This window comes from Sitodiplosis mosellana, unplaced genomic scaffold (genome assembly GCF_009176505.1).
Source record: "Sitodiplosis mosellana isolate CC-2019 unplaced genomic scaffold, AAFC_SMos_1.0 Smas_scaffold_6197, whole genome shotgun sequence".
NCBI lineage: Eukaryota > Metazoa > Arthropoda > Insecta > Diptera > Cecidomyiidae > Sitodiplosis > Sitodiplosis mosellana.
Window position 1 is genome coordinate 6,634,419 of NW_022601438.1, and position 17,429 is coordinate 6,651,847.

Below are 17,429 nucleotides of genomic sequence, written 5' to 3' on the forward strand. Positions count from 1 at the left end.
TGCTCCCAGTTCTGGAAGTGGATCTTCAGGATGGGACAAGGGCAGTGTCAAACCGGATCTGGTCCATCCTGAAGATCCACTTCCAGAACTGGGAGCACTTCTGGTCGATCCTGAGGATCCACCAAAACCCACTTCCAGAACTTGATGATTATTAAGATTGAATGTTGACAAATTATCAGGATTCGATCTTAATAACTTCAAAACGATATTATTAAGATTCATCCGGTAACGCTATTATTTGAATATAGTTAATAACCTGATAAAAAGTTGATAGCGTTATTAAGATTCCATCATAATAACGATATCGAACGATATTTTTAGTTTATTACGATATCTTGATAAAAAAAAATCATGAGCACAGCTATATCTTTGGCCGGATCTTTGGCTGCCTCTTTCAATGCAGAAATTTCCTCATCGCACGCACTGCTGTAGTTCAATTCGATGATGCGATCACCGTCGATATTCAGCGAATTATCAAATCGTGGTTCATCCATTCTATCTGATTTCGCTTCTCACCAACGGAATCCAAAGAAAAAATTCTGCGAAAGAAAAAAAAAGAGTAAAACGATTAATTTTGATTTGATGCTTACAAAAATGGGATTTTGACATGAATTCCCAAACAGTATGCATCGGCTTTGCTTCAAATGACTTGCTCAAAGGTAAACAAATGAACTTAACCTCAAACACAACTTTTCAACATAATTTTGCCATTTTAAATGTGAAAACAGTGAATACATCCACTGAAGACATTGAAATTGAAGAAAATTCATTCAATTTTCATGCAAAATGCCCATTTATGCCATTGTCAAAAACTTGTTTGTCATTGTAAACACTATACGGTCTCATTTACCGCAAAAAAAATTGATGTCTTTGCAATGGGTCTCTTTTTCTGATGGAAACTCACCGGAACATGCATTTATTGACGAACTTCGGCTCTTTCAAACTATCCTCTAGGATTTTCTCACATTGAACTAAACCAAACAGTTTATTTGAATCGAAATTGATAGCGGATTTATTTCTTTTGTTTTCACAACGACAGTCTTTACAGAAGCAAACAATATTCAGGAGTTCGAATTATAATCGTCACCGAACACTCAAACTCAATGTAAACACCAGCTGTCGTCTCGCTCACACTCAACCTAATGACATGACGGCTGAGTGTAATGACTGCTGTACTCAATGTCTTTGACAGTTTGAGCTTGGGTATTTTTGCGTTATGACGTTGCTCAAGATGCGTGACAGTGGCGCGCGGAATTTCGACGAATAAAAATATTCGGTTAATTTTTTTTTATTTTTTTTAACTATTTTATGTATTATATGAATATTTTATCAAACTTTAAATTAACAGCATTTTTGATTACTTTACTATATACAAGCTAAGCATACAATTTCACCTGGCGGTCAATTTATATTCTTGACACTTCCATTATACATCCAAAAAGTGACTTTGACAGTTCTACTAATTCGTTAATGATATTTACCTGGCCTTTTCATTTAATTACTACAACATTGTATTATAAAGTTAACTTGAGACTTCAGTTTTTATATTCATTAGTAGTAAATTTGACGTAAAACTATGTCACTTGTGATTGCAAATGATTTAGAAACAGAAAAGCCGAGCAAAAGAATGAAAAGATCGGTTGTAGAGGGTGTTATAGTGAATATTACTCCACCAAAAAGAATTGTTGATGTCAACAATGACTGTTTGGAACGTGTGTTCGAGTTTCTGGAATTTGATTCTTTAATACATGTGGCCGAAGCAAATAAGTTTCTCAAAGTAGTAGCCGAAATGGTATTCGTTCGGAAACTTAAGAACAGAATGATTATCGTTGATGACCAGTGGGGACACGAAAATGAGACTGACTACTTTTATGAAAATGCAATTATTTTTCGACAGCCGGTGCTGGGATTCAAAGTTATACGGCTTTTTGGTCACCATGTCTCCGAGTTATATTTGAGAATCCATGATGGTTCTTCTACTCTTCGCAAAAGATTGTTTCTTCATGCCAACGAATACTGTCACCAAACGCTGAATGTTTTACACTCATTCGGGGACCATACAAACATATTTGGCGCGGTGAAACATCCATTTGTAAACGTCAAAACCTTCTCGTCTCAGGAAGGGATTATTGGACCTGCATGTGAACACTTAAATCGTATCTTTCCTCGTTTATGCCAACTAACACTCAACGAAAATGATGTGCTGGATTCGAAATACATCTTACAAGCATTTCCAAACCTTTATTTCATATTACAATTATTTGGTGGGTGATGGAGATTGGCCATTTAATCAATTCATGGATGACGATTTGAAAACCATTACAATTTTAAATCCGCAGCTTCAGAGTATTACATTGGTAGGATATCCACCAGGCATTTGGGAGCTTATCAACACAAATCTCGACCATTTGAAAAGTATTCATCTATCTTATTATGCACATAGTTTCGACACCTTTAAAGGTCCACACATTCAATTCAATGGTGTTGAAATATTAGAAATAACATGCTTGCCTCCATGGCAGAACGGCTGGAGAGGTAGTGTCGATCCAACTGAAGTGTTTCATTTCAAGCGTCTAAGGAAATTGAAAGTGAAATGCTATGGTTTCCAACTGAAGATGTGGATAGACTTTATTCTGGCACATCCAACGATAGAAGAGCTCGATATTTGGTTATTTGACGGTAAATTGCCCTTTTATCTAGAACTTTATGAACGGTTACGCGATAAATTAAACAAAGTACGTCAAAACACAAAATTTATTTCAATGCGTAAAAACTTCAATATTTTCTACGTAACACATATTAAAAAGCTGCCGGCATTTTTAGAAGCCCATCAGTGGTTCGATAAATTTTCTTTACTGTTCGATGAGTTATTTACAGACGCATCTGTTCATCATATAAACAAGTATTATGAACAAATTCCAGAAATGAAAAATTATAAACTAAAAAAATATATGTACATATAGAAATTTTCGTTGATTTTGAAAAATGTGAAATTTAAAGTAAATTTGACCAAATACACACACAATATATTTCTATCATACCATGACAATAAACAAATGTACAAATAACTATTTGTAATTTAATAATGTAATATAATCAATTATAATTCAAAATAAAATCAAGCAACAACATCAATTGTATTTGTTCATTGTAAATTTTGAACGTTGATTTCCGAACATTTGCTTCAGGTTTTTTTAGCTGTTCTCCAGATTTTTTTACGCAGCTGATTATACCAAATTTTGTTATGTTTAATAAAAATAGCACAGAGTGCAACAAAAAAAAGTCATAGGTCAGAGAAATAGCCGAGTAAAATCCCAACAGGGTTTTGAAAGTTCTGTTGGCGTTTTTTTTTAAATCGACTTCGGCGTTTTTCAAGCAACATGGTCTTTTGCAATATTTAAACGTCAGTTTTGGTCAATAAGTCGTTCATTTTTGGTGATAGCTCCTTACTCTCTTTGGAAAAGTTGCAGCTGAGAGTCCAACTTGAACCCGTGTTGAATCCTGTTTCGCAAAACACAATCGCATCTGTTCGAGAATGAGCCCGACTTTTTCACATTTCTTAATTGTGCCGTATGTTTCGACTTGTAATTAACTTAATTTCTTCTTTTTGTATTGATTGACCAAGTTGGTTATTGTGATACGTTTAAATTGAATACATATAATATATAAAGTAAGAAGGGAATTGCACGTCAATTCCTCGGTTCAAAAATCAATTCTAGATAGAGTTCTGCATTCACTGTTATTTCTCAGGGATTATTTTTTGATATAATAAAGGTTATATGAAAAAAATCCTCAATATTTTGATGAAATTCTTCAAGAAATCAAACAATTTAGTTTCTACATTGCAAATGGTCAATTGGCAATTAGAAAATGATTTTCCAACACACACTGGGCACACCAGAGCCAAAATTATGAGCTATAAACGTTCTTCTACACAAATGTGCTCCATATGTGGGCAATTTACTATGCACAGAACACATGCATTTTTTGGTTGGAAAACTCTCGGAAAAGCGCCACTTTGGGAAATCGGAAAAGCGGGGAAAGTTCAGACCAGTCTCAATCGATCGGGCGGGAAATTTCATGTGAGGTAGCGACCCAAAGAGCGTATGTCAAGCAAAAAACCCATCCATTCCTGAGATAAATGAAAAAATTCAGAAATATCGGCATTAAAAAATAATCTCTGGGAAATAACAGTGTGGTTATGTTAACCTGATACAGAGAGAGAGAGAGAGAGAGAACTGTCACTGAACATCGGTATGGGTGTTTGATACACAAAACGGGCTCACACAATATACGATATAAGGTAAGACATTAGTTGAATTTTTCCATCGTATCCAAAATGTAATTTCGTTTTGTTTTTGTTGCAAGTGTTTCATTCGGTGTTAATGCATAAGAATGCAATGAAATATGTGTGAATCAAGACGCGCAAATGGGACGTACGGATCGGAATCGAAAGCGTAAAAAAGCCAACGACCTTGAAATACAACAGTCAACAAATGGCCGATTAGAAAGCATGAATTCGGAGGATATTTACATAAATTTAGCACGTTCACTGTATCGCAACGGTTGGCTCAACGAAACCAATTTAAAAGTTGGTGATTTCCCAGTGACCGGACGTGGCATTTATTCCATCAAAAACTTGCATAAAGATGATTTGCTCATATCACTTCCAATTGAATCGCTTATCAGCATCGTATCGATTGCTGATGACATGAAATTTCGCTATTTGATGAGCCGCACCTTTGGCACACACGAAAAGCAAATCACATCACAAGGTTTACTCGCATTGTATCTGTTGTATTTAAAGCATACCGGACAGCATACGGAATACATGTCAACGCTTCCCACCGCATTTTCGGTGCCATATTTTTGTGCGGATGCCGAAATCAATGCAATGCTACCATCAATACGGGACAAAGTGCTGGATCAACGGGAAATTATCGATGTGGATTTTAGTTGCTTCCAAAGTTATTTCAAGGATACGCGTTGCACGTGCTGCAACCGAATTTATTTCTGTGATATTTTCAATCGGACCGAGTTTGAGTGGTCATTTTTTGCGGTGAATTCACGTTCGGTGTATTTTAATTTGGAGAAAATTGCTGTTAAACACCTGGAATCAGTGCGAACGGTACAAAAATTGTTGAAAGATGAACCAACGTTGGCTTTGGCACCATTTTTGGATTTACTCAATCACAGTTGCACTGCTAGCACGGGTTTGTATGTGAAAAATACCGACAATGGACCACTCTATCAGCTGTATACAACGGTTCCGTTCTCAAAATACGAACAAGTTTTCATCAGCTATGGCGCGCTGGACAACACCAAACTTCTCACCGAGTATGGATTTTTTGTACCCAATAATAAGCATGATTTTGTGGAAATTCAACGCAAAGACATTGACATACATCTGAAAATGGTACCGTATCGGATAAAAATTCTTATTTCAAATGAAAGCCTCGACCAAAACCTCTTCATCACCCGAGCCAATGGATTCAGCCATAATATTCGCATTTTAATTTACATCTGCTGCAATGCCACGCATGCCACAACAGCGACCGATGAAAATTACTGCAAGAAAATCATTTATGGTGACATCAACGAATTGGATTTTACATCGATGGATATGAAAAAATTGGCCCAACAAATCGTTGACAGCAAAGTGAAGGAGCTACGTGATCAATGCGGCATTTTTACCGAACGTCAAACAAATCACACACTTACCGAACGAGCTACCATTTATCTAAACTACTTGCAAGAAGCAATTAAATGGCTGGAATGTGTTGAGCTTTAGGAAGAACCAGAAGCGACTCAAAGCTAAAATCGAAACGAAACAGACTAAAGCCATAAGCATTTGTATACCGTTTGTAGAATTTGAATTGCAATAAAGTTTCAAAGAAATAACAACAATAATTGATAATAGTAAGAAAAAACAAAGTAAAGCTCGCAAACCAATTTACCGTTTTGTACGTGCACCAGCCAAGGGATACTAAATTAATGCAATTTCATTTTTGAAAGAAAGTACATCTGAATAATGTTTAAAGTATGAGCAATTAGATGATAATTTAGCAGTTTAAGTCCAATGTTAGAAATGATAACGCCGGCCCCATTGCAATGTACACCATCGATGGAATGATGGATTTAATTGATTGGAGGCCAATTATCGTTCAATCACAAAACGAATGATATGACAGTAAATTCACCTGATTCACCTGAAAATCAATGGACAATGTTGATCGATTGAGATACAAAATTTTAAGCTCCAAATGTTATATGAAAGCAAGAGAGGCAGAGAAAACACAAAAATAAGAATACATTTAATTTGTTCCAAATAATTGTTTTTGTTTTATATGATATATTTATTCATTACATATCCTTCGTTTATCCTTGTTGTCCAAAAAATTTCAGACAAAAGAAAATTGCATAGATTTTTTTTGTTCCATTTTTATTCACAAATAAAATAATTTATTTCTAACTAATTGTCTAAATGTGTTTATTTTTTCCGTTCGATATTTCATTCTTTTTCTTCTTTATTTTATAAATCAATGTCATAAACGAATCAGGAGTCAAAACGCAAAATCATTTTTTTTGTTAAACAAAAAGACACACGATTTGCGAAAGAAAATGCAATTCGATGTTTATATGTCTTTTCTTCCATTGTGGGCTAAAGTAAAATGTTTCCTCGTGAATGTCAACAATTAATTTTTTGCTCTTGAAAAATGTTGGTCAATGAAAAATATTTTTGCTAAGGATCTTATTTGCTTTTTTTTCTCTCTTAATTTTCGGTCTATATAGCCACTTATTGTCGTACATCTAGAATTTATGTAAATTTAGTCTCTCATTTCTCAAGAACAAAATATATACGCGAGAACGAAAAATACAATTCAATTTTGGTTAAAAAAAATTTCTTTTGCCTAATTGAAATTTCTACCGATTTCCAATCGATATGCCAAACTATTTAATTTAAAGATCATTTTTATACAAATTCTCTGATTTTTCTTTTCTGCTTCCAATTCCAAAAAATAGTTTTTAAAAAAAATTCTCCATACGATACAAAATTTGGGCTAGTTTGAGTGTATGTTTGTGTGTGTGTGTGTGTGTGGATGGGTAAATGCCTATTAATTTAGAATAAAGCTCAATGAAATCTCATGCGATGTGATTCAACTTATTTGGAACCATTTTCCGTCTGCCAATTCAAAAATTAGTCAGTTTCTACTCTAGAGTTAAGTTGCTGTTACATCGATTTAAGTGGCCAAATCACGTGCAAATGTGATCCCTTTCAATTTGTTTGTTTTTGTTTTTTTTTGCATGAGGTTATCAGGATAAAACTACAATAATTATGTATGTTGTTTTTTGTTCCTTCTTTCTCTTCATAATTTCGTTCCGTACATAAATGGAATTTAATTTTATTTAATCCACTTTTATTAAGACGAAAAAGAAAAAAAATCAAATTTGCTAGATTTACTCAATAAATCTCATTTTGCGCGAAGAAAAAAACGATTCTTTTTTGTAAAAAAAGAAATTTAAAAAAAAAAGATATGGTAAGAAAAAGGCGATAAATTATTTCGAAAAAAAAAATGAAAATGATGTGGATGATAAGAGTAATGATAAAAATTAGTAACTACAAGAGAGACGCAGAGAAAGTGAATGTAAGTCATAAACTTGTTGTGTTGTTGTTTGTGTAAAATCTAAGTTGATTTCCAGTTACAGTTAACAGGAGATTAATATCAGAGAAAAAGAAATGGTGGTTGAATGTGTGTTTGCCACGCTAATCACGCTCGATTTCAAACAGCATAATCAACTTCGCTCCATGGAAGTGAGTCACCGGACATTTTGAAATCGTCAATGTTGAACAAATCCAATACGTGATTGTTAACATTGGCGCTTGCGTTTGGATTGAAGTATGATGCTGTCGATGTCATTGCATTGCTGGGCACATTCATTGCATTCACCAAATGTGAATCATTTGAATCGAAATTCACGGCCGATGACGATACGACCGATTGATGATGATGATTCATCGGTGACGATGATGATGTTGCTGTTGTTGCTGTGCTTGATTGTGGCAATGCAAAATCGAATTGGGCTAATGTATTATCAAAATATTCAATGTCCATTGAACCTAAATGCAAACCACTCGCTGGTGTAATTTGATTATTTTGCGTACCTAAATAAAATGGATTGTTATAGTCAACTAGATTGTTGTTTGGATTACTATCTAAACTACTGCTTAGGTTATTGTTTGTGTCATTATTGCTAGAACTATTACTACGATGATTGCTTAAGTGATTGTTTAGCGATTGTTGTGGCCGCATTCGATGCTGGTTCTGTTGCTGCTGCTGCTGCTGTTGTTGTATCAACTCCGATAGAGATGGCTGAAGTGATGGATTCATGTCACGTCGACACGATGTGATCATGTGCTGTTGTGATGAATTCAAACCACTGTTGCTGACCCTAGAAGTGAATATATTTCGTTAGAAAGAAAAAACTCAATTTTTTCTTGAAATTTTCTTAAAATTTGGATTGAAAAGGGTCAAAACACTCACCGATCATTGAGTTCATCTTTGATAACAGTCATCGGTTGACAACTGTCATCACTAATATCCATATCAAGTTGCTGTCCCATCAGTTCCATCAGTTCAAGGTCATCAAATGTTTTCAAATCGACGGAGCACGGATCATTCGTTGCACTGGACAATGTTTGCTCCTTCTTTATATCCATAAGCATCGACTTATCATGGTCATGATGATGGTGATGATGATGATGGTCCTGTATTTTACCAGCATCGCTATGCGATTGAGCCGCTTCGCTTAAGAACAAATCGAAACTGTTGCACGAATCCTCGCAATTTGATTGTGGCATCGGCGACAGTGTGTCCATCGCATTCGCACTGAGAAGCAAATCATTTGGAATCATATTTGAATCCGATGCTGATGTCGAATCGAATAGCGAAAATTCCTTTTTCACTGGCGTTGTATTAAATGGAAGTGTGGCAGCCACATTGCTCATTAGCACATTATTCAAATTCGTGGCGTTGTGTAGCGCATGATCAGTTGAATTAGCCATCGTAATTGCTGTGTTAATACTTGGCAACGTTTGTTGCTGTGATTGTTGTTGTTGCTGCTGCTGCTGCTGTGGCGATTGCCGTTGCCGTTGCCGTTGCTGTTGCTGTTGCTGTTGCTGTTCGAGTATATTTTCCATTTTATTGGCATTATGTTGTTTATTTGTGTCCACATTCATTGGATGACTAGAAATTTTGGGCGCCGTTATTTGCGTCAGATGCAAATTAACGGGTGGTGGCTGAGGCGGCGGTTGAATTTGTGTGCTTAAATTGATTTTCTTCACAATTGCATTGATATTCGGCGAATTGGTGGAAATTGGCACCAGAAAATTCTGCATCGTTCCACCACCACCATGTGGATTACTGCTAAGCACATACTTTTTGTCATCGGGAAAATTCACCAGCAAAATGGTCGATTCGCCGTTCCATACAAATTCGTTGGCTGGCTTTGCCGTTGGGCCAACGGTAAAATTGGTCGTTACGATTGGCTTTGGTGCGAACGTCTCGTTTATTTTTACCGCATTTTCTGACAAAAATAGAAAAGCACATTTGAAATTGACTCATTTTGTGTTCATGGAAAAAGTGTCAGTTTGTTGTTGTTTCTAAAATTACCTTGTTTCCTTCGCTGCATCTCTTGTTGCTGCTGCTGCTGCTGCTGCTGCTGCTGCTGCTGTTGTTGTTGTTCCATTTGCAATTTCTGTAAGTTTTCCAGTTTTTGTAGTTTGTCCTTTTGAATTTTGGCCTCTAATTGTTGCTTGAATATTTGCTTTTGATTCAACGCTTCCGTTTTGTTCGGAATGACGTCATTCTGCGTCAAAATAACTGCAGGCGATGATTGGCTTTGTTTCATTTGCATTTGTTGCAATTCTTGTTGGCTTTCTTTCAGTTTACGTTGAAGTTCATCGATTTTTCGTTGTTGTTCGCGCAACAAATCCACATTGCTGCGTGATTTGGCCTGTTCATGCATTTCCATGCTATCAGTTTCCATTGAAATGGGTGAAATTCGGCTGGCATTATCAGTATCATCGTCCATCGTGCCATTTTCACTGGTCATCATATCGCTGACTTCTGGTTGTACGAACGGCCGAAGCCGTTCGATAAGCTGTGGTTTTGGACCGGAAACGGGCAGATTACGTGTTTTCAGCAGTATTTTCAAATCCGACACCTTCATCTTTTCCAATTTGCTCAGCTCCAATGTGTTTGTATCGGATACATTTGATATCGGACTGGCTGGTTTTGTGGACGATGCTGTTGATGTGGCCGGCGATGCTTGTTGCATGAAATTATTTATCATCGAGAATGTTTGTGTTTCTGATTGCACATTGGGTTTTGTGTTGTTTGCCGCTATCGTTGACGGTAAATTCTTGTGAAGACCTTCAAGATATTCCAGAAGACAATTTTGTTGCTTCAGCAACAGTTGATATGATGTTTCCTCCGGTTGCAACGACAGTAGCCCATTTTTCTGTGCATTCGGTGGCCCTTTATATTCATGGAATTTTATTGTACGCGTTTTTGAAATCGGTTTCAGTTTATTCTTTTTCCGATGTTTGCCGGGTGCATCGGTTTTGCAACTGTTTTGCACCGGCTGTGCAATCACTTGAAATGAAGTGGTTGACGCTGGCAACAATGTAACGCGCTGTTGTTGATCACTCTTATTTGGTACAAATTGTTGGTTATCAATGGTGATCACTTGTTGGCATAGTTCGTTGAATAGATTGGTTGTTTCTGGTTTCACTTGAATCGGTTCGACCGGCGCGGGTTTGGTTATCGTTGTATCGATTGGATAGTAGGCTGGCGGTAATTTGGCTTGTGTTACAACGGTTGTGAAAACGGTATTGTTATTCTCATTTGTGAGTGGAATAATTGCTGATGTCGATGGTATTGCGGCGATGGTTGTCGCCGCTGACACGGCCGTCGCTGTCGTCGATTCATTTAAATCTTGACCGGCTGGACTTTGCTGATCACCCTCTGAACTCTGTGAATCATCTTCGTATGTTATGTAACCGTTTGGCTGTTGCGGACGATTCAGTAGACCTAATTGGGCATGTTTTAAAAAGAATATTTGAGTTTGATTTCATTGAATCAGTGTGGTCATTGACCAGTGACCACTGGCCAAAAAACAAGACATTCATTCTTTGGCTTTTGGATTTATATTTTTTTTGTAAACTATTTAGCATTGTATCGTACCTTCGCTGGTTGCCTTAAATGAGATAAGGCCCTCTTTAACGATTCGTTCGATGGGCTCTTCAGTGTGAAGAATATTTTTTGCGATCAGCTCCAATGGGCCGGGCCTATGCGATAATTGTGAGTTCAATTGATCGGCAAGACGTGCTTTTTTCAGCATACGTTGTCTTTCGGCAAGACTGGGATCCACATGACCTTCGTCATGTTCAAGAATGTGACGACGTTCAAGCTCTTGGCGATCGGGTCGCTGTTGAATTTTCGCTTTCAGAATGTCTCCCGTTTTGGCGCGTTCCAATTGCTTTCGTTGCTCATGCAAGGCGGGCGATGACTTCAATGCTGATTAGAGAGAAATTATGAGAAATATTTTGATTATCGAATTACGCTGTTATCGAATGTTTGCGTCATAGAAAAATTCCTTCAAAGATAAATCATCGAAATCACTATAAACAAAGAAAAAGCAGAAAACAATACTTACAAGGAATAATGCCTTGGTCAACTAATTGCGCTATCGGCCGTCTCACCATTAGCTTGATTTTTAGAGCTAAAAACGAACAATTTTCATGCATATAAATGGTTTTTAATTGGATTTAATCGGGTTTTTTTTCTCTCTCTGCTTCTTCACTTGTTTTACCTTCTTTATTTTTACTAATAGCTGGCTGAAGTGGGCTACAATCAACAATGGCCTTTGGTGGTGATTGCCTCGTGTCCACATTTTCAATTTTGACCGTTCGCTTCAATTTGTCTTCAGTCGCCATTGATGCTATAAAGAAAAATCGAACGGAAATTCTAACGTGAGAACGGCTTTCAATCGAATAGTTTGCATAAATGCAAACAAACGTCAAAGTGACGTCATCGAAAAACAAAATCAAAACAAAATTCCGAAGACGATAGAGATGAAAGAGAAAAAAAATGCGACGAATTGTCGATAGAGAGAACCGAGGCTTTGAGGTGTCAGTATTCCGAAATCAATGAACTTGATTCGAACGAATCGGAGAGTGAGTGAGTGTGAGAGAGACAAAGGGGGGGGAGAGTGGGAAAACAAAATAATAAAAGCACACTGATGAGACGACGAAGTGAAGTCACTTGGAAAATCTGCCGGTAAAAATTGAACTGCGCATGCATAATGTTAATATAACACAAAACCGGTTTCGGTCCATCTTTTGTTTTGATTGGGTGCGACATTGGCGCTAAACCTTTTAAGTGCGATGTCATAAATGGATTGAGTTTTTTTTTCTATTTTATGAACAAATTGAGATGTACTGATATTTATAATCGAAAAATAAACACACCATTAACGTATCGTAAGGGGAAATAGAGAACACACTTCAAACGAACGATTTATGAAACGAAGATTAAAGTAAAAATGCACATCAAAATGTAGTACAAATCAAATTGGCGCATATTCACAGTGCAAAAAAAAAACCAGTTGAAACTTAATTAAATTGGTTACGGTGGTTGTTGAGTATGTGTGTTCTTTCATTTATCTTCTCTCCCTCTCTCTCTCTCTCTCTCTCTCTCTCTCTCTCTCTCTCTCTCTCTCTGTTCGCACACAATTCGATTCTGTCCCAAAACGATCGAAAATCGTTATTGCAAATGAAAAAAATCACGAGAACAAATGATTCGCATGGAACAATGCGTTCTGGTTAATTGCGTATCATATGTTTTGTTGCTGCGCTTGTTGTTGTTGTTGTTATTATTTATTTATTTTTTTCGTGTTTCTTGCCGTTGAATTTACGTGTTCGTGAAATGGTACAGTGGAAAAAACAAAACTAGATGCGAAAAATAAAACGAAACACATTAAACACGATAATTTCAGTTGTGTGTACAGTAAATTGAGGCATCTTGTGGTGTGATGGCCTGGCGTCGCTGTCTTTATTGGCTCGATGCGCGCACATGCATTTAGGTGTAGAAAAAGATTTACTAGTGCATGCAACACTTGAATAGTGTCGAAAATATGTGCAGTGCTGCTGTTTTATCTCTGTTATTTTTTTCAGCTTTGCTTTGCACCACATCGAAATTGTACACAAAAGAGAAATGCTTTCGGCAACTATGGTGTGTGCGGTTTTTTTTCTTCTTCTCTTTGCATGAAACATGCAACAAGTCAGACAAATTAAAATGGATTTCGCCCCAAAAATGACGACCAATGAATCAGCACCGTAACATATAGACCTAACAATAATACACTTATTTGACAGCCGATTCAGCGGCTCTGGATGATTTTGTTGTTGTTGATTTTCTTCTGCTTTTGAACTGTCTATTTTGAAATGCGATCGGCACGACATCGAAGCTTACCCAATTTTTCGTTTAGGCTTCAAAGGAGAAACACCAAACACGTCAACACAATTAATCGAATAAAATTGAAACAAATCACATTGTCATGAAATTGAACGCTGCAATACTAGCCGAAAATGTATTTCTTTTTCAGAAACTTTGCGGCTTTTTTTTTCTCATGTCATTTGACTGTATGGACTGAAATGAGGTCATAATATTGACATGCTGAATGACATATTTGAAACTACAATGAACCGATCCAAATATTGGACGCACGTTTATTTTTGTTGAAATCAGCACCTGCAATTCATTTTGCATTTCAAAATGTAAACATACACACACGATCAATCCAATTGGCTGCATTGACTTGCATTGCAGTGAATCCACTTGTATTGAAGGCACAATCGGTATCACTAATCCAAAGTATAGCTATAATCCATTTCTCACTCAATTTGTTCAATTATTTTCACATTTCAATCCTGTGGTGCTGATTTAAACTTGTTTCACTGATTGAGAGTGAGAGAGAAGTTACACTACCTGAATCCCCTTTGAATGGCCGATGCAGAAGCGCCCCTCGAGCAAATATCAAAAATTCACATAAAACTCAATTCCAACATGAACAAAAAGGAAGAAATTCAAACACGCAACTTCCTTTGAGACATCAAAAACTACGGTTTCTTCAACAAGACGGTTTATTAATATTTCGGGGGGGGAAGAGACACCGAACAGACACCAACATAAATATATATATATATATATATATCGATTCAATGGATTTGGATTTGTATTTGACGTCCAATCACCGGTTTTTACCGCAATACCGAGCTGTACATTGACATCGAATCACTTTTTACCGTGTGCATTCTAATAAGATTGCGATGGCGGATGGCTTTTGGATAGATTTTACGTGAAAATTCGGAAAAATTTGCACAGATGCAACAAAAAAAGCGTAAGAAGAATAGCGCGCACTGAATATATATTTTTTTGCAGTTTGCACACATATGCAGCAGCGCCTGTTCGCTGAGATTTTAACTGGCTTCGCTGTGACTGACTTCGTGACTCGTTCAACACATTTTTGGTACATAAATTGTTCACACAACACATCGACCGACCAGCCAGCCAACCAATACGTCGCACTGAAATATTATCTGAACAACAACAATGACGTTGAACGAAGGAGAGACGGAGCGTGATAGAAACACAGAGAGAGGGAAAGAGTGAGAGAGTGAGAAAAACACACGGGAGACTACGCTACGATGACAGCCGTCGTCGTATGAAAATATGGGTTTTAGAGTACGAACAAGGATTATATTAAATTTTAAGGCTCTTTCTCACATCCGAAACATCCAACACAATAATAATATGGCGAGTGAGCTGGTGCTGCTGCTGCTACTGCTGCTGTTGGCTCTGATTGTCAATTCTCTCGATTACATGTGAGAAAAGTGAACGTGTAAATTCGGGTCCCGAATACGATATATATTACATTTATTCTGGCTGTATGTTTGCACGAACGACCGAGTTGCAAAGCGAGAATGACGAAAAGCAACATCACATTCGAACCGAACACGCTCTTACACCTTACACACATTTTGTGCGCTGTGTGTATGCCACGAACGAACAAGACAGAGCGCACAGCACACAGAGAGAAAGAGATAAAAGCAATTGCCCACAAAAATAAAGGTGGGTGGGGTATATGTGTTTCAATATATATATATATATATATATATATATATATATCAGATTTGTTCACAAAAGCGAAATAAAAGAAAGAAAGAAAAAAAGAGAATCAAATGACGATGTTGTGTGATGAACGAATATCGTGCGAATGGGCCAACAACCAAACACGTTTCAATGCGGCCGAATGAGACAGAGAACCAATACTGCGATTACACACCGAGAGATTTTGTGATGAGGTATCGAGATCAATTTCTTGTGAAATGAATGCGATATGCGAATATATATCAAGAATTCTTTGCTCTGATTTTCTTCTTCGAAAATTTACGAGAGAACTCTCTCTCTTTCAATTCTGATTGACACTTAGCTCACTCATTGAGTTTCTTCTTCATGTTGGATATATCCGAATGATGAGTTTTTTTTTCTTCTCTTTCTCTCTCTGTCTTTAGGCTTTTAAATAAGTTTAACATTTTTAGAGCATGCAATGTCTAACACTCACGATTATTTGTTATTCCGTTGGTAGGTCGAATTCCGAACCAATTTCACTGGTACATATAAATTTGATCCTCGTCGATTTCATGCGAGCATTCAAATTAAAATGTCTATTTTCATGTCCAAACATTCGAATTGGAGAGCAAAACGAACGAAATTCACACTCAATGTGGCTGGCCTAGCTGAAAGATTTGATGGAAACAGCCCAACAGATGATCCAAGCAGAGATTGGAGGCAATAGAAAAAAAAAACAGATCAACACTATTCCTTGTCACATCCACTAGCATCTAATTAATTGCACATATACATTTGATTTAGTAATTTTTCCACTGGCTCGAATTTTCGTATCCCGTTTGTGTGTTGTCTCTGGTCGTACACAAAAATTCTCAAATGAACACAATTTTGGTAAGCAATCAATGCCACAGAAAAGTGCCAAACAACTTGTCGTCGCTTAATTTTTTTTTGGAGCTGAGTTTGTTCTTTCTCGTTTTTTGGATACCTTTTTTCACGCTCCCTTTTTCTCTCTATATTCTTAACCACTTTTTTTCTATTTTATTTTGGCTACTTGGACGACACTCTTGTGTGTTCACAAGACATCTACACAAATAATATCATCAACCATAATTTTGCACAAATCCAATGACATTTCGACCATACAGCAGCACCGATCCTCGCGTATGTGTGTAGCAAAAAACCAAAACATCACTTTATTCGATTTGTGTTGGATGTGTGTATAGTTTTTTTTTTCTTTCATTCCTATTCAGTGAATAGTATTCACTGTTCAAGTATACTGGCACTGTTTGTTCATATGTGTTTTATTTTGAACACTCACACACTCAACAATGCAATGATGGTCTCATATGGCAATACTGTAGCTCCAAAGTAATGGTATTTATTTATTTTATGCGAAGAAATTTTCTAATATTTTTTTTGAATTTGTTGCTGCTGAATATTGAGCACATCGAAAACTTTTTCGTTCAATTGATTGACCCATCTGACAATTTTCAATGGAACCGATCACGTTATGCAATTATTGATTTTTATTCTGCCGGTTGGTTAAATTCGTCGTTCAGTCAAATACAATATAAATTCAATTGAACGTTACATCGACAACATTAACATTATTTCTTTTTTCAGTTCATCTTCTTTCAAATTGTTCACTCGGAGTTGATTTTTTTAAATAAAATTATTCGTTTTAGTCATTGGAAAATATGGTTGACCACTTTTCGGAATGTTTTTTTTCCTGTTCTTTCAAATTGGTTTTTTTTTTCAAACTTGAGTTTTATCAAATGGCGAATGTGACAATTCCGTGGGATTGAGAGAGGAACTCAAAACACTGGCATCCCAATTTTTCGTCATCTTCTTCTTCTTCGTCGTTTCGTTCGTCGGTTTCGATTTGCGAAACTTCGTTTTCGTTCAGGTTTGTATGAAGTTAGTTTTCTCATTCGGCCAACGGATAGTTGCCACTTTTGCACATAGATGGCAATGCATAATGGGACATTTTTCAATCTCTCTATCAGTAAAAAATAAAAAATGGTCGCAATTGGCATGAAGTTGGTCAAAAACAAAGCTGAATGGCAAAGCAGCAGCAGCAATCACAGTGCTGCTGCATGCAACTCAACAGTGGTAACACAGTTTCTCTTTCCCTCTCTCTCCCTCTCGGTATTTTCATTATGATTGGCTTTTGGACGAAAAGGGTACGAATCATGCAATTGAGCTAGAAAAAGAAAAGGCGAACGAATAAAAGAG

At 36.7% G+C, this 17,429-nt stretch overlaps 2 protein-coding genes across 8 annotated transcripts; one reads left to right on the forward strand and one right to left on the reverse strand.

The window, feature by feature from the left end:
- Positions 1–1,123: 1,123 nt before the first annotated feature.
- LOC129577672 (SET domain-containing protein 4) lies at positions 1,124–6,476 on the forward strand. The gene is made up of 2 exons (XM_055465138.1): positions 1,124–4,303; positions 4,369–6,476. The coding sequence occupies exon 2, from the start codon at positions 4,430–4,432 to the stop codon at positions 5,789–5,791; it is 1,362 nt and encodes a 453-aa protein (XP_055321113.1). The 5' UTR covers positions 1,124–4,303; positions 4,369–4,429; the 3' UTR covers positions 5,792–6,476.
- Positions 6,477–6,736: 260 nt separating this feature from the next.
- On the reverse strand, positions 6,737–17,392 carry LOC129577669 (myb-like protein P). Of its 7 annotated transcripts, XM_055465116.1 has the most exons (8): positions 15,988–17,065; positions 15,688–15,862; positions 11,875–12,003; positions 11,719–11,784; positions 11,247–11,579; positions 9,672–11,093; positions 8,544–9,585; positions 6,737–8,451 (listed from the first exon to the last, which is right to left on the reverse strand). In XM_055465116.1, the coding sequence occupies exons 3-8, from the start codon at positions 11,996–11,998 to the stop codon at positions 7,782–7,784; spliced, it is 3,657 nt and encodes a 1,218-aa protein (XP_055321091.1). In that variant the 5' UTR covers positions 11,999–12,003; positions 15,688–15,862; positions 15,988–17,065; the 3' UTR covers positions 6,737–7,781. The 7 variants fall into 7 exon arrangements, with proteins under 7 accessions (XP_055321091.1, XP_055321090.1, XP_055321095.1 ...); XM_055465115.1 differs by having other exon boundaries at positions 15,688–17,392; XM_055465120.1 differs by lacking the exons at positions 15,688–15,862; positions 15,988–17,065 and adding an exon at positions 14,850–15,035.
- Positions 17,393–17,429: the final 37 nt, after the last annotated feature.

Coding starts and splice junctions, on each gene's coding strand:
- LOC129577669 (XM_055465115.1), bottom strand. CDS start 11,998: ATGGCGACTGAAGACAAATTGAAGCGAACGGTCAAAATTGAAAATGTG. Junction 11,580..11,718: donor TGACCAAGGCATTATTCCTT/GTAAGTATTGTT, acceptor CTCTCTAATCAG/CATTGAAGTCATCGCCCGCC. Junction 11,094..11,246: donor ATTTAAGGCAACCAGCGAAG/GTACGATACAAT, acceptor ATGCCCAATTAG/GTCTACTGAATCGTCCGCAA.
- LOC129577672 (XM_055465138.1), top strand. CDS start 4,430: ATGGGACGTACGGATCGGAATCGAAAGCGTAAAAAAGCCAACGACCTT.